This window comes from Sphaerodactylus townsendi, linkage group LG16 (assembly GCF_021028975.2).
Source record: "Sphaerodactylus townsendi isolate TG3544 linkage group LG16, MPM_Stown_v2.3, whole genome shotgun sequence".
In the NCBI taxonomy this organism is placed as follows: Eukaryota; Metazoa; Chordata; class Lepidosauria; order Squamata; family Sphaerodactylidae; genus Sphaerodactylus; species Sphaerodactylus townsendi.
Genome location: NC_059440.1, coordinates 21,752,256 through 21,771,187, shown reverse-complemented (window position 1 = coordinate 21,771,187; position 18,932 = coordinate 21,752,256). Strand labels below are relative to the sequence as shown.

The 18,932-nt window shown below is 49.3% G+C and overlaps 1 protein-coding gene across 3 annotated transcripts in view; it reads left to right on the top strand.

The window, feature by feature from the left end:
• The window catches only part of AJAP1 (adherens junctions associated protein 1), a 132,919-nt gene that overhangs the window by 95,436 nt on the left and 18,551 nt on the right, over positions 1 to 18,932 (top strand). For all 3 annotated transcript variants that reach the window (XM_048519532.1, XM_048519533.1, XM_048519531.1), the window contains exons 3-4: positions 10,492 to 10,579; positions 16,480 to 16,722. In XM_048519532.1, the coding sequence (XP_048375489.1) occupies positions 10,492 to 10,579; positions 16,480 to 16,722 (331 nt within the window). The remainder of the gene's footprint in view (positions 1 to 10,491; positions 10,580 to 16,479; positions 16,723 to 18,932) is intronic.

Genomic DNA, 18,932 nt, shown 5'->3' with positions numbered 1-18,932 from the left:
CCCCCCCCCCACCCCCCCCCCCCCCCACCCCCCCCCCCCCCCACCCCCCCCCCCCCCCACCCCCCCCCCCCCCCACCCCCCCCCCCCCCCACCCCCCCCCCCCCCCACCCCCCCCCCCCCCCACCCCCCCCCCCCCCCACCCCCCCCCCCCCCCACCCCCCCCCCCCCCCACCCCCCCCCCCCCCCACCCCCCCCCCCCCCCACCCCCCCCCCCCCCCACCCCCCCCCCCCCCCACCCCCCCCCCCCCCCACCCCCCCCCCCCCCCACCCCCCCCCCCCCCCACCCCCCCCCCCCCCCACCCCCCCCCCCCCCCACCCCCCCCCCCCCCCACCCCCCCCCCCCCCCACCCCCCCCCCCCCCCACCCCCCCCCCCCCCCACCCCCCCCCCCCCCCACCCCCCCCCCCCCCCACCCCCCCCCCCCCCCACCCCCCCCCCCCCCCACCCCCCCCCCCCCCCACCCCCCCCCCCCCCCACCCCCCCCCCCCCCCACCCCCCCCCCCCCCCACCCCCCCCCCCCCCCACCCCCCCCCCCCCCCACCCCCCCCCCCCCCCACCCCCCCCCCCCCCCACCCCCCCCCCCCCCCACCCCCCCCCCCCCCCACCCCCCCCCCCCCCCACCCCCCCCCCCCCCCACCCCCCCCCCCCCCCACCCCCCCCCCCCCCCACCCCCCCCCCCCCCCACCCCCCCCCCCCCCCACCCCCCCCCCCCCCCACCCCCCCCCCCCCCCACCCCCCCCCCCCCCCACCCCCCCCCCCCCCCACCCCCCCCCCCCCCCACCCCCCCCCCCCCCCACCCCCCCCCCCCCCCACCCCCCCCCCCCCCCACCCCCCCCCCCCCCCACCCCCCCCCCCCCCCACCCCCCCCCCCCCCCACCCCCCCCCCCCCCCACCCCCCCCCCCCCCCACCCCCCCCCCCCCCCACCCCCCCCCCCCCCCACCCCCCCCCCCCCCCACCCCCCCCCCCCCCCACCCCCCCCCCCCCCCACCCCCCCCCCCCCCCACCCCCCCCCCCCCCCACCCCCCCCCCCCCCCACCCCCCCCCCCCCCCACCCCCCCCCCCCCCCACCCCCCCCCCCCCCCACCCCCCCCCCCCCCCACCCCCCCCCCCCCCCACCCCCCCCCCCCCCCACCCCCCCCCCCCCCCACCCCCCCCCCCCCCCACCCCCCCCCCCCCCCACCCCCCCCCCCCCCCACCCCCCCCCCCCCCCACCCCCCCCCCCCCCCACCCCCCCCCCCCCCCACCCCCCCCCCCCCCCACCCCCCCCCCCCCCCACCCCCCCCCCCCCCCACCCCCCCCCCCCCCCACCCCCCCCCCCCCCCACCCCCCCCCCCCCCCACCCCCCCCCCCCCCCACCCCCCCCCCCCCCCACCCCCCCCCCCCCCCACCCCCCCCCCCCCCCACCCCCCCCCCCCCCCACCCCCCCCCCCCCCCACCCCCCCCCCCCCCCACCCCCCCCCCCCCCCACCCCCCCCCCCCCCCACCCCCCCCCCCCCCCACCCCCCCCCCCCCCCACCCCCCCCCCCCCCCACCCCCCCCCCCCCCCACCCCCCCCCCCCCCCACCCCCCCCCCCCCCCACCCCCCCCCCCCCCCACCCCCCCCCCCCCCCACCCCCCCCCCCCCCCACCCCCCCCCCCCCCCACCCCCCCCCCCCCCCACCCCCCCCCCCCCCCACCCCCCCCCCCCCCCACCCCCCCCCCCCCCCACCCCCCCCCCCCCCCACCCCCCCCCCCCCCCACCCCCCCCCCCCCCCACCCCCCCCCCCCCCCACCCCCCCCCCCCCCCACCCCCCCCCCCCCCCACCCCCCCCCCCCCCCTCCCCCCGTCCCCACCCCACCCCCCCCCCCCCCCACCCCCCCCAGCAGGCGAAACGTCAGGAGAGAATGCTGCTAGAACACGGCCATACAGCCCGGAAACCACACAGCACCCCACTGCTTTTATATTCTTTAAACAACCTGCCGTCTTTTTGGAGTGGCATTTTTGGGTGCTGTTCTGTTTTCATTGCATGACTATGTGGGAAACATCCTATTTGCAACTTGCAAAGGTTATTACGGCCTCATCTATTAGATGCTATGACAGCTAGTTCTTAAATGCATGAAACTGCTTGCAGAAAGTTTCCATTCTTGAAAACTGAGTTGGCTTGCAAGGGGTTAACGGCTATTAACCTCAAATGCCCTTCTAACAACTCCCCTCCCATTCTCTGTCTTCTACAAAGATGTCTATGCTTAGGCGTCCATAGAGAAACGGCATCCTCTAAATTCTCTCCTGAGAAGTTCACCTTGAGAAAGCATGATTTGAAGCAAGGCTTAGAAGCCAAGTCCAAGTTGGTTACAGGGTTACCAAACACTGGTTGACAAAGCTACCTTGAGAAGTTAACCTTGAGAAAGCCACCTTGAGAACTTCAGAATATGGTTGACCTTCGTAACTTTTGTATGCAGTGGTTAGAGCGTTACTAGGACATGAGAGACCTAGGCAGTAGGGGATCTGGGAGGGGGGGAGAAGAGGGGTCAGACGGCCCAGGTGCCACTTTAAGGTGTCATGGTGGAAGGCACCATTGGGCCAGTCCCCACCTCCACCACCCTCACCAAAAACCCCTTTGGTAAGATACCTTTAAAAATTAATTTGGAGAGTCATTTACAGCAGCTTCAACCAGCTGCTCCCCTGCCCCCTCCAATCCACAGGAGAGGTGGCAACAAGTGAGCGAGGTGAGTTTGAGTGCTGGCCCCTGACTGGCCACTTGAGTCAGCTGGGCCCACGACAGAATAGCTTGCTGCCCCACTAGGGCATGGAAGGCTCAGGCAAGGAGAAGGGGGAATCTGGACCCAATTGGGGCCAGCTGCTGCTGCTAAAAATAAATTTGGCAACTATTCCCAAATTTTGGCAAGAGGCTTGGGAACAAATTTTTCAAAACAGCTGGGATGTTGTTGTTTTGGTCAGTTGGCAAGAGATATGATCTCCCTGCTTTGAGCTTCAACTGGCATTTGCTTTTGGGAAAGCAAGCAATGTGCAAACACCTTGTGCATGCCCATTGCAAAAGCAGTGGTAGTGGAGCCCAGATCTCTCCCTGATCCTAGTTTATCGTGGTATTATATTTTTCACAGCAGGGTCGGGCCTCTACCGGCAGCATCCTTGCCGCTTCGACTGATTCGGCGGGTCCTTTGGAGCTAACAAAACAACCTGAAGGAGAGTTAGAAAATAAAGACTGGGCTGCAGGCTATCATTACCCAGGGAGCTCAGCAGCGGCCGTCTTAGTGAATGAAGCTGACAAAGGTGACCTTGGTTTCATTATATGAGATTGTCAGGGTCCGTCTCCTTGAGCCTTTGATTGATACTTAAGAGTGTATTTCGGCAGAAAAATTCACAGCTCTTCCAAAAAAGCATCTTAGCCTGCTGGCATTTTCAGGGGTTTCATTTTTTCCCTTTATGCTTACGTATATGAATTGTAAAATTTCTGATCGTTGTGAGATTGTATTTTACATTTTTAAAATAAAAAATGGCAGTCAGACACTCCAGTTTTCAGCTCTTATTTTGCAGCCTTTACCTGGAAACTTCTCTATTTGCATAATGTAGGTTGCAGTCCTATGAACATTTTCCAAGGAGTTAAACCCACTGGATAAAATGGGACTTACTTCCCGGTACTGCTTAGGATTGTATCCATAGTTTACTTTTGCTAGCTGCAGGAAAGAAACAATGCAAGCACAAAATGTTTCCCCTTCCCAACTACTGGAGTCCTTCTTCCGCAGTTTCTCTGACTTCTGAAATGGTAGCCTGAACCAGCTGCATACTTTGAAGCATATCATAAGGACTAGAAACTTACCTATTTCTGATTCCAATAGCCAGTTGCTTACATTTGTCTTTATTGCAAACCACCTTGGGAGCTGTGATGGCCAAAAGACTTCTATGAATGAATGAATGAATGAATGAATGAATGAATGAATGAATGAATGAATGAATGAATGAATGAATGAATGAATGAATGAATGACAAAGGTATGTCTTGATTCCATGCATGGTTGAGGGGGAGAAAAAAATGCTACTGAATAGGGAATTCAATAGAAAGGGAAGGCAGCCTGGTATAGCCTGATCTTGTCTGATCTTGGAAGTTAAGCAGGGTCTGTATTTGGAAGGGAGGCCACAGAAACACTCTGCAGTGGAAGGCAATGGTGAACCACCTCTTCTCTTCTCTCGTGTTTTGAAAGTGTGTTTTGGGGTCACCAAAAGTCAGCTGCGAGTTGACAGCACTTTTCACACACACTCGCACGTATGCACACACGTGGAATTCAGTGGTCAATTTTAGATTTCCCTTTTTAAAGGTTTGTAGCTCACAACCAATATCAGGTGCATTAATTTCCAGCTGCAGTCTCTACTTGTTTCTGGGTGCAGTGTTCGGTTGACTTTTGGCACAGAACTTTGTTTCTGTTAGCGCAAAATCTGTACGGACTGAATCCAAGTTTCTAGTTCTGTCTGTTCTGAATGCTAGGGTTATCAGCCAAGGTGGGGGCTTGGCTTTCTCCTAGAATTACAACTGATTTGCATGCCATAGACACCAGTTCCCCTGGAGGAAACGTCAGCTGTGGAGGGGGGACTCTGTGGTGTAACATCTTCACCAAGTCCCCTCCCCCTCCAAACCATGCCTTCACAGCCCCCAACCCTCCCCCAGTCTCAAAGAATTTCCCAAGCTGGTTTTGGCAGCTCTACCAAGGGCTTTGTGGGATATATGAGCTCAGGGGAAGACTTCACAATGTAACACCCCAACCCCCGCAACACACTCCCACTTCGCTCCTCAGCTGGCATCTCCTGCAGTTGCACAAAGGGTCTTAGTCTTGCCCACTCCCAACACGAGCCAACCAATCACTGGACTTGGCGGTGTGGCCATACATGTGGGTGGGTTTTTGCCAGCACCTGTATCAATCATGATGAATGACCGGGCCAAGGCAGCATGGCTGAGCGCGTTGAGACAATTGGGATGGTGGTGTAGACCACAGACTTGTGCTCAAGTCTTAGAGGGCATTGAATTTGGCCTGCCCCATTCAGGGGCTGCCAACAAATTGCCACTGTTCATTGAGGTTCCCTTACAGTGTTACTGTTGCCAGGGAATAATCACAACCAGGACTAAGAATGAAAGAGGAAAGCTAGAATGAACAGGCGCACCACACAGCATGTGGCTCACGTCCCAGAATCCCTCTCTTTCTCTGTCTAACTTTGCTGTGTTTGGAACTGCAAAAATACAAATTCAAGCACCAGTGGATGGATGGAGGAGTTGGGCATTTTTTGGCATTTTCCCTTAAAAATGCTTTCGTTTCAGTGATGTAAGCGCTTTGCAAATATATCTGGTTATTCCTCTATCTCTTCCCAAGTCATCATTGCCCTCACTTGTCCTCGCTTGCCTTTACTTCTGCCATCACTTGGCCAGCCCCGATTGATAATACATTGTAACAGTGTTATCAGGGAGGGTGCCTTGATTAGGGTAACCAACCGTGGGTTGAGAAATCCCTAGAGATTTGCAGGGGTGGAATCTGGAGAGGGCAGGGCACGACAGACATCAGCAGGGTATAATACCATACAGTCCTCTTCCAAAGGACCCATTTTTTCCAGAGAAACTGACCTCTTTAGTCTGGAGGTAAGTTGTAATTCCAGGAGAACTCCAGGCCCTACCTGGAGGTTGGCAAACCTAGCCCTGATGTAATGGACTAAACCAATAAGGCCGAAGAAGCAGAAGTAAGAGTAAAATGTCACTGAAGCACCAGCAGGCATAGGTGACGGCGGCACTTAGATGAATATTCGCATGGTAGTATTCGGCAGAGAGGGAAAAACCCTCCACTGAAAATTGCTAATTTTGAACCTGCTGGAAGATTCGGCACAGCTCTGATGTTCCTTGGGACCAACATGGCCACAGTTCTCTGTGTTAAGCAGAACAAGTTAGATCACTGACAGCCCGAATGGGAGTTAATCAATGTGAATGACTGTTGCCGGTGCCGGCCTGCTGCTGCAAGACAAAGAAAGACGCAAGCGGCACAAGGGCTGCTATTATGACACTTCTTCGCCTGAGTAGCACACGGAAGGCATTTCTCATTTGTCTTTGAAACCGAGACCCGTCAAAACAGCCATCAGCTGTCGACATCTTCAGCTACGTCTTTGTAGCCTTGTGGTGTGGCCCGCTCTTACCTGCCTCTCAGGGGGCTCCATCTTTTGGAAACACTTAGATGCCTGCTACCGAGTCAGACCAGTTTGGTATTGTCAGCTTAGATTGCTGGGTGCTTCTAAGGTCTCATGCAGAGGTTCTTCCCAGTTCCATAATCTCAGACCCATTTGACTATTTTTGGAACTCTAAAATTTGGGAAATTCTGTGTTCAGAATGTGTGCCTCCTCTTAACTATTTCAGAGGCACGGTACATACCCCTCCATACTTTAACAATGTGGGATTCAATTGGTAATTTCTAGTTACAAATACTGTATTTAATATAGACTCTACAAATTAAAAGGAAAGAGGCCAACATGGCTGAAGGTTGAGGAATCTCTGATAGATTCCTGGCACTTCTGGTAACTCACAAGCAAGGTTCGTGCATACGTTGAACAGTCATGGCCCCTCCTGCTGTAGCTGACAGCTCATCTGAGGAAGAGTTAACTGAGCCTTGTAAAAAGATGCCTGCTGAATTAGCAGAGACTGAACCAGCACAGTATTTTGGGTCAGAGCTAATTAGCAGGCCTAAGGAAGATTCTAGAAGCTCGGGGATTTCGGATGTAAGTTGGCATTGCAGACAGAGATTGAGAGTGGTTTTAAGAGTGGCATCGCTCAGCAAGACTGCAGGCTAGGCATTACCCAGAGTCTTTGCAGGAGCAGTCCCAGGCAAGTAGCTCTGGAGAATGAAAGGCCTTTGGTGGGAATTGCAGTTGTGGTTGCAAACTGGATTCTACCTGACTTGTCTGCACACCACTGCTGTCTCCGGACCGAACTGACAGTGGACCGGCTTCTGAACTTGATTCCTGGATTCTCCTGGTTGCTCTATATATTCCTAGCAATTGACTCCTGGCCTGATTGACTTCTTTTTGGACTCTCCCATAGACTTGGTGTCAGGTCATGAGACTGAGGTCAATCAGCGGACTCTGGTGGTTGGCTCAGAAGTCTTTATTGATAACAGCAGAAAGCCAGTTCTGCCAGATCCCAGAATTACAGTTGCTTTTATTCCCCCAGAGTTAAGAACATAAGAACATAAGAACAAGCCAGCTGGATCAGACCAGAGTCCATCTAGTCCAGCTCTCTGCTACTCGCAGTGGCCCATCAGGTGCCTTTGGGAGCTCACATGCAGGATGTGAAAGCAATGGCCTTCTGTGGCTGTTGCTCCCGAGCACCTAGTCTGTTAAGGCATTTGCAATCTCAGATCAAAGAGGATCAAGATTGGTAGCCATAAATCGACTTCTCCTCCATAAATCTGTCCAAGCCCCTTTTAAAGCTATCCAGGTTAGTGGCCATCACAACCTCCTGTGGCAGCATATTCCAAACACCAATCACACGTTGCGTGAAGAAGTGTTTCCTTTTATTAGTCCTAATTTTTTCCCCCAGCATTTTTAATGAATGCCCCCTGGTTCTAGTATTGTGAGAAAGAGAGAAAAATTTCTCTCTGTCAACATTTTCTACCCCATGCATAATTTTGTAGACTTCAATCATATCCCCCCTCAGACGTCTCCTCTCCAAACTAAAGAGTCCCAAACGCTGCAGCCTCTCCTCATAGGGAAGGTGCTCCAGTCCCTCAATCATCCTTGTTGCCCTTCTCTGCACTTTTTCTATCTCCTCAATATCCTTTTTGAGATGCGGCGACCAGAACTGGACACAGTACTCCAAGTGCGGTCGCACCACTGCTTTATATAAGGGCATGACAATCTTTGCAGTTTTATTCTCAATTCCTTTCCTAATGATCCCCAGCATAGAGTTTGCCTTTTTCACAGCTGCCATGCATTGAGTTGACATTCCCATGGAACTATCAACTAAGACGCCCAAATTTCTTTCCTGGTCTGTGACTGATAGCACTGACCCTTAAACCTTGTAGTTCCCACCAAAAATCTCCCCTCCCTGGTTCCCATGGAATGTGAGAATAGCACAACGGAAAGAGAGATGTTTGGGAGTTGAGCATCTCAAGACCAGTGCAGCGATAGCTCTCAGCCACCTGCCACCCTTTCCCACTGGGAAGGCGCCAGGGTTGCACTTACTTAGCTACAGTTACAAATATCACAGGAAAATGAAAGGAAAGGAAAAGGTGCATTAACATATCAGAAGGTGAAGGCAGCTGCCCCCCTCCTATGGCCAGGTGTGAATCCACGCACCCCATCCCGACCCCTTGATGGCAGGAGGGAACACTTGGTAACCTTGGATTTTTTTCTTTGCTGAACTGCTAGCAGCCCAGCCCTGAGCCTCCTCAGTACTGTGTGTTGCTGTGGCAGCACACCGGCCCCACCCAGCCTGCACATGAACTTAGAATCTATAACAGCTTAATCCTCAGATATACCTAGACTTCTCAGGATACAGGGAAAGCGATGTATGGAGTGACACCCCCCTGAAAATCCTCCCCTCCCAACACAAGCGGAGAGATTATTCTTGTCTGATAGCCGTCTGCGATTGGGACCCAGCTGCTCCTGCTGTTAGCAAGATGAGTTTTTAAGGTAATGTTACGAGTGACATTTGCATGGCATTCTGTGAGATTGGAGCCATAACCCACAGGATCTTCCCAACAGACAGAAAAGAGAAAGAGTCCCCGTTTAAGAGGTGGCGAAGGTACTTCCTTACAAATCAAGGAGACAAAGGGATGACTTTTCATCCATCTTTCTCCTGTGAGTAGGATTCTGCTTGGAGTTGCTAATCCCAAGGTGGGACCTGGAGATCTACCAGAATTACAACTGATAGGCAGACTAGAAAGGTCAGTTCCCCTGAAGAAGATGGCTGATTTCGAGCGTGGACTCTGTGACATTATATCAGAACGTTCAAGAGACGTATTTGTTTGTGTATGGTTGCGTATAGCCGTGTTGTGCAGGGCTTGAGATTCGTCGGAGCATTAGGTCTCTTCTGTATTTTCTTTTTTCTTCTTCTGTATTTTAACTTGCTTTTGCCATCATACTTGACTGGCTTATTCCTTCTGAGCATTTTAAGTTAAAGCCAGATGTTAAACCTTTGGAAAATACCATTGGTATTCTGATGACTGCAGAAAGAGATGCCTGCCCAGCAAAGGGATTTTCCTCTGGGAAACACACTCAGATAAAAACAAACTGGGTAGCACAAAGGACTTTCTTTGGGAGGATTCTGGTATGTATTAGGGCCAATGATTCAAATTTAATTTAGCAACATAAAAACAGTGTAGATTTTTCTGTATTTCTGTAAGATCTTCCTTAACGGTATTAACATAAAATATTGATTTGTCGCTCAGTGAAGTTTTATTTTTACCTTATTGGGGGCCATTTAGCCTCATCTCTTGGATGTGCAATAGTTTATCCCCTCCTCCATGCCCTTTGTACAGGGTCTAACCGACCTCATTGCCTTTTTAGTTTTTTACACCACACGGAAGTACTCTGTACAATTCAGTACCACAAGATATTTTTTTTTTTTTTTTTTTTTTTTTTTTTTTTTTTTTCCCAGTGTAGGCTGGTCGGATTCATGGAAGATCAGCCACTATATGTTGTGATAACAAACATCCATGCACAATAAGCAACGATTTATTTATGTATTTATCGTGATGGGCTTATGGCCACCCCATAGAAATTACTCTGAGCATGTAACACAGCATGCTAATTTGTCCCTGCCACAGGCAGGTGGTGATGGCCACTAACCTGGATAACTTTAAAAGGGGCTTGGACAGATTTGTGGAGAAGTCGATTTATGGCTACCAATCTTAATCCTCTTTGATCTGAGATTGCAAATGCCTTAACAGTCCAGGTGCTCGGGAGCAATAGCCGCAGAAGGCCATTGCTTTCACATCCTGCAGGTGAGCTCCCAAAGGCACCTGGTGGGCCACTGCGAGTAGCAGAGAGCTGGACTAGATGGACTCTGGTCTGATCCAGCTGGCTTGTTCTTATGTTCCAAGTGCTCAATCCCAAGTGTCCTGTTTTAATGTCCTTTTTTCTGGAGTTCTTAAATTCTTATCCTGCTTCAGGGGGAAGCGATTCCAGGGCCATCACCAAGACTGCCTCCTCTGCATTTCCCATTTAGCGCATAGATGGTGTATTTTGCAGAGCATTCCCAATGGATTTTAAAGGAGCGTTAAGTGGGAGGCATGTGGAACAGGGCTCTGTGGATCACCAGCTTTTCCTACTGAGCTTGGAAGCAAATAGCCAGAGTAGATACCAGAACCCTGTTGCGATATACTCCTGATGATTCCTGATGGGATATCCCACTTCGCCTTGGGCCTAGCGGCGTGCAGTGGGCAAGATTCATTCTCTCACAGCATAGCTGGGATTTGTTTCATTCCCAATCTACATCTACATCCTTTATTTTTATTTCCTCTACAGGTCTGGCTGTCCATCAGATTATCACCATCACCGTCTCTCTCATCATGGTCATAGCTGCTCTGATAACAACGCTCGTCTTAAAAAATTGGTAAGGATTGGAACACGGTTGCCATGATCTGGGGGCAGAGGGGATTCTGCCGTGGTCAACATTGGATTCCTTTTCAGATGCACAAAAGACAGCAAAATCCACGAGCAGCAAATCCTACAAGAGACTGTCATTAATTAATTCCATATTAGAGTTGGGAGGATTTTGCTTTGTTCCATTCCTTTAATTATTCTATCGTTTTCCTCAATCTTGAGTTCCGGTCTTCTCAGAATTTCTGGTACAACCAGGAGAATTTCTAAATGATTTTGAAATTAGAATATGGGCAGTTATGACCCTTCTGCATGGGTCAATAAACATGGGTGTTGGATGGTAAAAAAAAAAACATTGAGGGGGAACTTCACACAGATCCCACCCCTAAAACGAGTTTGCCCCATGTTATTTCCCCCAGACTCGCTTTCAGAATTGCACTGCTAGCAAGTCTTTTCAAAAATCTACAATTACAGACGCTCGTGAGCGAATGGCCGGACAGGAGGCGCTTTATTTGCTTCCGTTTTCCTTTTTAAAAATTCCGTGGCTTACATCTGCACAGCTACGCAGGTGCAGTTGGTCATATAGTGAGACATCAGCATGGCTGTGGGGGTTCATTTGTGCATGCCTGCATAGCTATGCATCGAAGTAAATAAAAAAAACTAGATACATCTCCATGCGAAGGTGTGACAGCCACCTGGATTGTCTGCACGGGCTCCAATTGCTGCCTGCATTGGATGCATGTGAATGCAAAAACAGGAAAACGGGTTCCTTTATCCCGACTGCAACCCATCATACATTTGCTATGTGGAAGTCTCATTTTCCCCTTCTTGTATTCCATTGGCATCTTTCCCCTTTTCGGTTACTGATGCAAGAGCTCTCCCCTGTGCCTGGGCACACGCGCACAGCACCAAAATGGGATTTAGATTTAGAATGAATGGGATCAAACTGTGCATTGGCGTGGCATGCGTGTTCTGAGGCTCTTGAAAGGAGCAGCCCTTTCTCTGTGCTCAAAATTTCCAAGTCTTCATCCGGCTTCGTTGTCTCTCCTTTCTTCATTTGCATCAGCTATGCATATAGTTAAATAGGTTACTTCTGAGCTCCAGGCATTCCTGCCTTTCCCTATTTTCCTAGTCAAATTGACCTACTTTGAGGTCAGCTCTGCTAGCTGTAATAATACTCCAGCACCTCTTGGGGGGAATCACGGAGCAAAGAGGCCCAGTGTCTCCCAGGCAACTTACAGGTTTCTGGTCAGCTTGGAGCACGTTCACTAATAGCTTGAAATTGGAGGCATTTCACAGCACCATTTGCATGGGTGGTTTTGAGACTCACCTGCCGGTGCACGGGCCCAATCAGAGACACAGTCGGCAAGTAAATTGGAATGTGGTTCAGAAAGATCTCTGCTCCCCTTTGTGGGAAAGGATTAAAGAGCAAAGCTCATTTGGAAGCCAGCGTGCATTTTCCAGACATCTTCTGCTTTTGCTAATGCGTTGCTCAGCTGAGTCCCATTTTCAATATCCCTAAGAAAGCTGCGCTAGCAGTTTTCAAAATACCCAAACCTTCAGTGTTGATCCAGTCTCTGTTTGAATGATCACAAAGAAGAAAAAGAAGAAGAGTTTGGATTTATATCCCCCCTTTCTCTCCTGTAGGAGATTCAAAGGGGCTTACAATCTCCTTGCACTCCCCCCCCCCCACAACAAACACACTGTGAGGTGGGTGGGCCTGAGAGAGCTCCGAAAAGCTGTGACCAGACCAAGGTCACCCAGCTGGCGTGTGTTGGAGTGTACAGGCTAATCTGAATTCCCCAGATAAGCCTTCACAGCTCAAGCAGCAGAGCTGGGAATCAAATCTGGTTCCTCCAGATCAGATTGGACCTAGTGGACACACAGCCCAACTAGAAAAACAAGAAGAGTTTGGATTTATCTTCCTTTTTTTCTCTCCTGTAAGGAGACTCTAAGGGGCTTACAATCTCCTTTCCGTTTTCTCCCCACAGCAAATACCCTGTGAGGTAGGTGGGGCTGAGAGAGCTCCAAAGAACTATGACTAGCCCAAGATCACCCAGCTGGCATGTGTTGGAGTGCACAAGCTAATCTGGTTCACCAGATAAGCCTCCACAGCTCAAGTGGAGGAGTGGGGAATCAAACCCAGTTCTCCAGATTAGAATCCACCTGCTCTTAACCATTACACTACGCTGGCTCTCAAACGATGCAAACCTTTCCCGATAGACAGTTAAAAAAGGTCTCTAATATAGAGGAGCGGTTGTCTGAAGTGTGCTGTATAAGAGAATCTAATCCAAGTGTGCTGTATAAGAGAATCTGTATAAGAGAATCTAGAATGAGTTCCCAGGTATGTACTCATTTTCGTGGAATCACTGTCTGCTTCTTCAGCAAGTGCGTATCACTCAGCCCTTTCCTATTCCTGGAACAATCTTATGAGTTCAGACACTGTTTGCCAATGTATGTTCCTTGTGTGCTAATTTGCCTGCCATCCAGCTCTAAGCATTTACACAATGTACTTCAGACTACTGTGCCTTCCCTATATAGAGACTTTTTTACATCTATAGGGAAAGGTTTGCGTCGTTCGCCGGCTTTGCTGCGCCAGCAGGCACTTTGCTTATTCACATATTTAAATATATATTTGTGCTTGTTTACAGTTTGGCATCACTATACAGTCAGGGTTTTGTGTTTTGCTTTTTGCTGATTGCATTTGCACTGCTACAAACAGCCCTAAGGAGCTGTGGGAGAGGAAAGCAGGGGAAGGGACAAAAGTGAGATCAGGGATCTGCCTAAAACAAGCTTCTAGATCGCCAAATGTCTTTTAAAGCACTAACTTCATTGCAACAGTAACAAAATGCTTCCGTCATCAACGGACCTGATACCTGTGTTGATTAGAAAAGGCAATTAGCTCGCTGTTGTGAAACAATGCAACTAACTTTTAAAAATTCTCGGGGACGATTATAACTTTTAATCACATTTGTTAGCATTTCTATTTCTGCACACGGGAACGTTTCCATAAATGGGAACGATTAGTCTTTTAATCCTGTAACGCAGCAGGCCAGAAGTTCCATTTTTAATGGAATTATAGCAGAATGAAAGCCCCCATTTCAAAACAAAGCAAAACAAAACAAATGCCTGTTTGTAAAGGCAATTGCAACAGAGGGCAGCCGACCAATTCTTCCTGTTTGAGCTGCCTGCGGTTCTTGCATGTGGCCAGTAGGAGGAGCTGCTAGGCTTGCCCCAAACTGCTGCAGATTTTTTTTGGTGGGGGGAGGGGAGCAACCTTTTAAGTATAAGCACCAAGATCAAGTTAATTAATGCCATAGTCTTCTCCATTACTATGTACAGGTGTGAAAGTTGGACAACGAAGAAAACTGACAGGAAGAAAGTTTATTCCTTTGAACCGTTGTGTCAGAGGAAAGTTTTATAAATGCTGTGGACTGCCCCCCCAACCCCCCAATAAATGGATTCTAGATCAAATCAAACCTGAAATCTCCCTAAAACAACTGAACTGTAGCTATTATACTTTGGTCACATTGTGACCTCTTCCACACAGTGCAGAATAATGCACTTTCAATCCACTATCACAATGGTTTGCAAGTGGATCTTGCTATTCCGCACAGTAAAATCCAGCTGCAAAGTGCATTGGAAGTGGATTGAAAGCGCATTATTCTGCATGTGCGGAAGACAACAGACATGGGAACAAACAATAATGGTAAGAAAAGTTTAAAGCAGCAGGAAAAAGGAAAAAAACCCATAGAAAATGGATTGATGTCATCAAGGAAGCCATGAGCTTTTCAAACTTGGTCAAAGGCTTCTCACATAACTTAATCATCCCCCTGGTACAAAGATAGTGTAAGAAGACCAGAACTGGATTCTTCTTCTTTTTTGGATTACAAAATGATGGAGAACTGGAGGCTACTGAACATGCTGAAATTCTTCTTCGAACACAAAGCTCTGTGTTCTCGCACACGTGGGCATGCCACTTAACATCAGTAATTTCCCCTCCGTTATAAAAACCTCTATTTAAAATTCAAATTTGATTATGCTAGATAAATAAATACATGCATAAAATATAGTTCACGCCTGATGGCTTGATTGAGGGCAATGTTTCTCAGATACTTCAGAATGATAATTAAATTTGAAATCACAGGTATAATTAGTAGGAGATAATAAAGTTTCCTCTCTCAGGGATCTGAGTTGTTTCCTCTCCCAACCATCATCTTATATATATATATATATGAGAGAGAGAGAGAGAGAGACAGAGAGAGAGACAGAGACAGAGACAGAGAGACAGAGATCCTGTGCAGAATAGCAAAATCCACTTGCAAACAATTCTGAAAGTGGATTGAAAGTGCGTTATTCTGCATGTGCGGAAGGGGCTGAAAACAAAGACAGTCCAGTGTGTGGCAAATGACAACAGCTAAGAGAAAATTGGTATAAGATGTTTTACAGATGGTATATGCACCAGAATATATATATTTAAATGGACAGAATATATAAGAATACATACTGGAAATGCCAGGAAAAATCTGGGTCTTTTTTATACGTGGTGGAATTTCAACAAGACAAAACAAATTCTGGATACTAATTCATGCAGAAATTCAAAATATATTAAAAATTAAACTTCAAATGGATCCAAAAATCAAGTTGTTGGATATTTTACCCAAAAATCTACCAAAAAAGCACCCAGAACTATTTCTGTGCTTAATAAAAGCAGCAAGAACTATTTATTCTTCTATCTGGAAAAAATGGGAAATATCCCCTCCCAAGAGATTTGGGAGAATTAAAAAAAAGTATTATTGTATGGTGAAACTTAACAATTTTGTAAATTTAAGACCTATACTATTCTAAGCACGATAAAATGTAAAGTGTTATCTAATCCCAAATGCATTTGGTGTGATTTTAATATATAAGTGTATAAAAGCAGGTGTATTTTTAACAGTAACTTACCTAACAATATTAGTAAGTAATTCTAAACCAAGTTATAATAAGATTGTTGAAAAGATTTGTTAACTTTTGCATCAAAATATTATTACTTCTTATCCTCAATTGTTTTTTAATCTCTTCAGTATTATTAATAATTAATGCAGATCCATTTATTACTACACTCGTTTCTGTGTTCCTTTTTCCTGCTTTCTGTTGTTCCGTTTGGTAAAAATGTAATAACTTATGATTTAAAAAGGTCGCTCATAACAAAAAAAAAACCAGTATCACAAAAGCAACATTAATTAACAGTATTAACCGTATTAAAAATAAGCCACTCAAAACAAGCCCTGGACATAAAAGCAGATTAAAAGAGCCAATCTGAAAAGTATCCATAAAACAGCTTTGAGGCCAGAAATGATGTAATGCACTGGCACGATACCAGAATATTCCTTGCTTTCTCTCCATTCACCCTGACTTTTGAAGTTCTGGTGAAGAATGGGTTAATTGCCCAAGGTCCTTTCGCTTTAAGTCTCTATGGTCGTTTCCCCACTTACCTGGGTGAGTGGTTGCTGCGCGCTACTCCCAGTGTGCGTCATTTCTGGCACGCTCCCGGGCTTCCCCATTTCGAGGAGCGCCAGGAATGTCGCGCGTGGAGGGGGCGCGACAGCAGCAGCGTCGGGGCAGCTGCGTTGTCGCCGCCCCTGTAGTGGGGAGTGCTGGGGGCCCCCGCGCTACTTGGGGAGAGTAGTGCGCAGCAGCAGGTAAGTGGGGAAACGCTCTATGGCCCCTCCCGCACATGCAGAATAATGCACTTTCAATCCACTTTCCCAATTGTTTGCAAGTGGATTTTGCTATTCTGCACAGTAGAATCCAGCTGCAAAGTGCATGGAAAGTGGATTGAAAGTGCATTATTCTGCATGTGCGGGAGGGGCCTCTCTGCTGCCGGTTGGCCATTGCAATTTTAACTTCTCTCCTCCTCTTCCCTTTCAGCTGTGCGCAAAGCGGGAACACCAGGAGAAACAGCCACCAGCGCAAGATCAACCAGCAGGAGGAGAGTTGTCAGAACCTGACGGACTTCACTCCGGCCAGAGTGCCCAGTAACTTGGATATATTCACGGCCTACAACGAAACGCTGCAGTGTTCCCATGAGTGTGTGCGGACACCCGTTCCGGTCTACACCGAGGAGACAATACTTCCCCCGGGGGATTATAAGACATCCTTCAATGGAAATAGGTAAGGGAGGAGAAGCTTGGTTGCGCAGGCTGCAGCTGCCTCTTTGTGTCTTGCACAGGTTTTATTGCTGACCCTGAGATTGGTCTCTGTTTATGTATTTGCCCCCAGGAACATTTTAAGTGGCTTCCCCCAAGCATTGTGTTTGCATGTACAAGACTGTGCAGAATTAAAACGGAAAGGGAATTGTAGTGTATGATTTGAAGGATACTGATTGCTGCTCCATGTTTTTACGTCTTTTGGGCTGAAGGTCACCATGACATCTTGGGCAGTGATAGTGTAAACGCACAGACATGACAGGTCTCAGCATACGTGATCATCTTGTTGTACGTGTGTTTGATGATTATGTGGAAAGAGTCAAGTGATCTGCCCCTTCCTCAAGCTCAGCACTGTTTGGAGAGTGGTTGGGCAATTAGGGTTGTCAACTTCCAGGTGGGGCCTGGAGATTTCCCAGAATTACAGCTGATCTCCAATTCCTATGGGGGTAAAATGACTGTTTGGGAGGGTGGACTCTATGACTTCCGACCCTGCTGAGGTCCCTCCCCTCCCAAACTCTCCCCTCCCCATGCCCCATGCCCCACACCCAAATCTCCAGTAATTTACTAGCTTGGAGCTGGCAACCCTAAATCCACCATGACAATGTCCTTCTAGCCGCTCCACTGAAATAGAATTCCCAAAAGACAAGGCAGGTCTTCAAACAGAAGTAAAAATAGTTGCGCATGGATTTGGGGAGTCCTTCCTGGCACTCCAGAGCAGCTTTTGGGAATCTCATGAGTGATCCAGCAAGCACACACGTCCCCTCCCCACTTCCCATTCCATCTCATATAACTCAGATATCTGGCAAACACTAGTTGGCCCTTTCTATATGATCCTAGAGTGGTGGTAATTACAGTCATAACTGCTTGTTTGGTAGCCACCATGTGGGCCGCCCCCATTTCTTTCAGCAGACCTTGAAACTGGTAGGAAGAAATACCATCTTCTAACACCTTGTCTACATTTGAATGGGGGATTTTCCACTGACCTGTTTCTTTGCTGGCCTGAAGATCTCTGTGGCCACCTGATCCCCTCTCCCTTCCCCGCCTACATCTCACTCTAGAGGTCTGGCCTAGCGAATCTAACTAAGGCCCCTTCCGCACGTGCAGAACAATGCATGTTCAATCTGCCTTCACAATTGTTTCAAAGTGGATTTTGCTATTTCACGCCGTAAAAGCCAGCTGCAAAGTGCATTGAAAGTGGATTGGAAGTGCATTATTCTGCACGTGTGGAAGGGGCCTGAGTTTAAGCAATTCGATCAATGTGAGAAGGGAGCGCATGGAACGAACTCTCCTGAGTCCTGCCTGACTTGAAATGGCATCACACTCTATACAGGGGAGGGCTGGCAAGACTGGGAGCCACGGAACTATGTATCTGTTGTCTGTATGGAAAACGTGTCTGATAAAGGCTGCTTCTTGGCCAAGTAGCTTTTGTTCACCATGAACTATCAGTCTGCTTCTGAAGGGCCGATTTGCATGTGGCTCTGAGGTTGTTGTTACTGTCGTGCATCCATGTGCATGTGTGTGTTAAAATCATGATTCCCAAAGTTTAGGAGAGCTGATACTCCAGGGAACAACTTGGTCCTCTCTAGAACCATCCCCTAGCCCAGATTTTGGGTGCCTTGGTTCAGTCTTATGGTGCCAACCCCCCATGGGTTGTGTTCTTCTCTAATAGAAACAACTACTGATTTCTTGTGCCAAGAATCTCTCAGGAAGTTGTGCCATGGAGAGAAACCCATCTTATCAATCAATCAATCAATCAATCAATCAATCAATCAATCAATCAATCAATCAATCAATCAATCAATCAATCAATCAATCAATCAATCAATCAATCAGACCTTTATTAGGCATCAATAGTACAAGCTAGATAACAGACCAAAACATTTGAACCCCACCAGGTCATTAATACATTAGTTAAAAATTCATCTACCAGCTCTGTTATCTCAGCTGACCAATTGTCCCAAAGAAAACATACCCAAAATATTGCAGGGCAATCTCTTACATGAAAGGGTAATATATTGGAGAAATCAGGTCTATAATCATGTTTAGGGCAAATGCATAAAATATGTTCTACAGTTTCAGTAACATTAAAACAATAAGAACACATCCCTTTTTGAGGTAAGGTAAAGTTTCCCCTTCCGTTGTATCCGACCCTGGGGTACCACTGCAAGCAGTGAT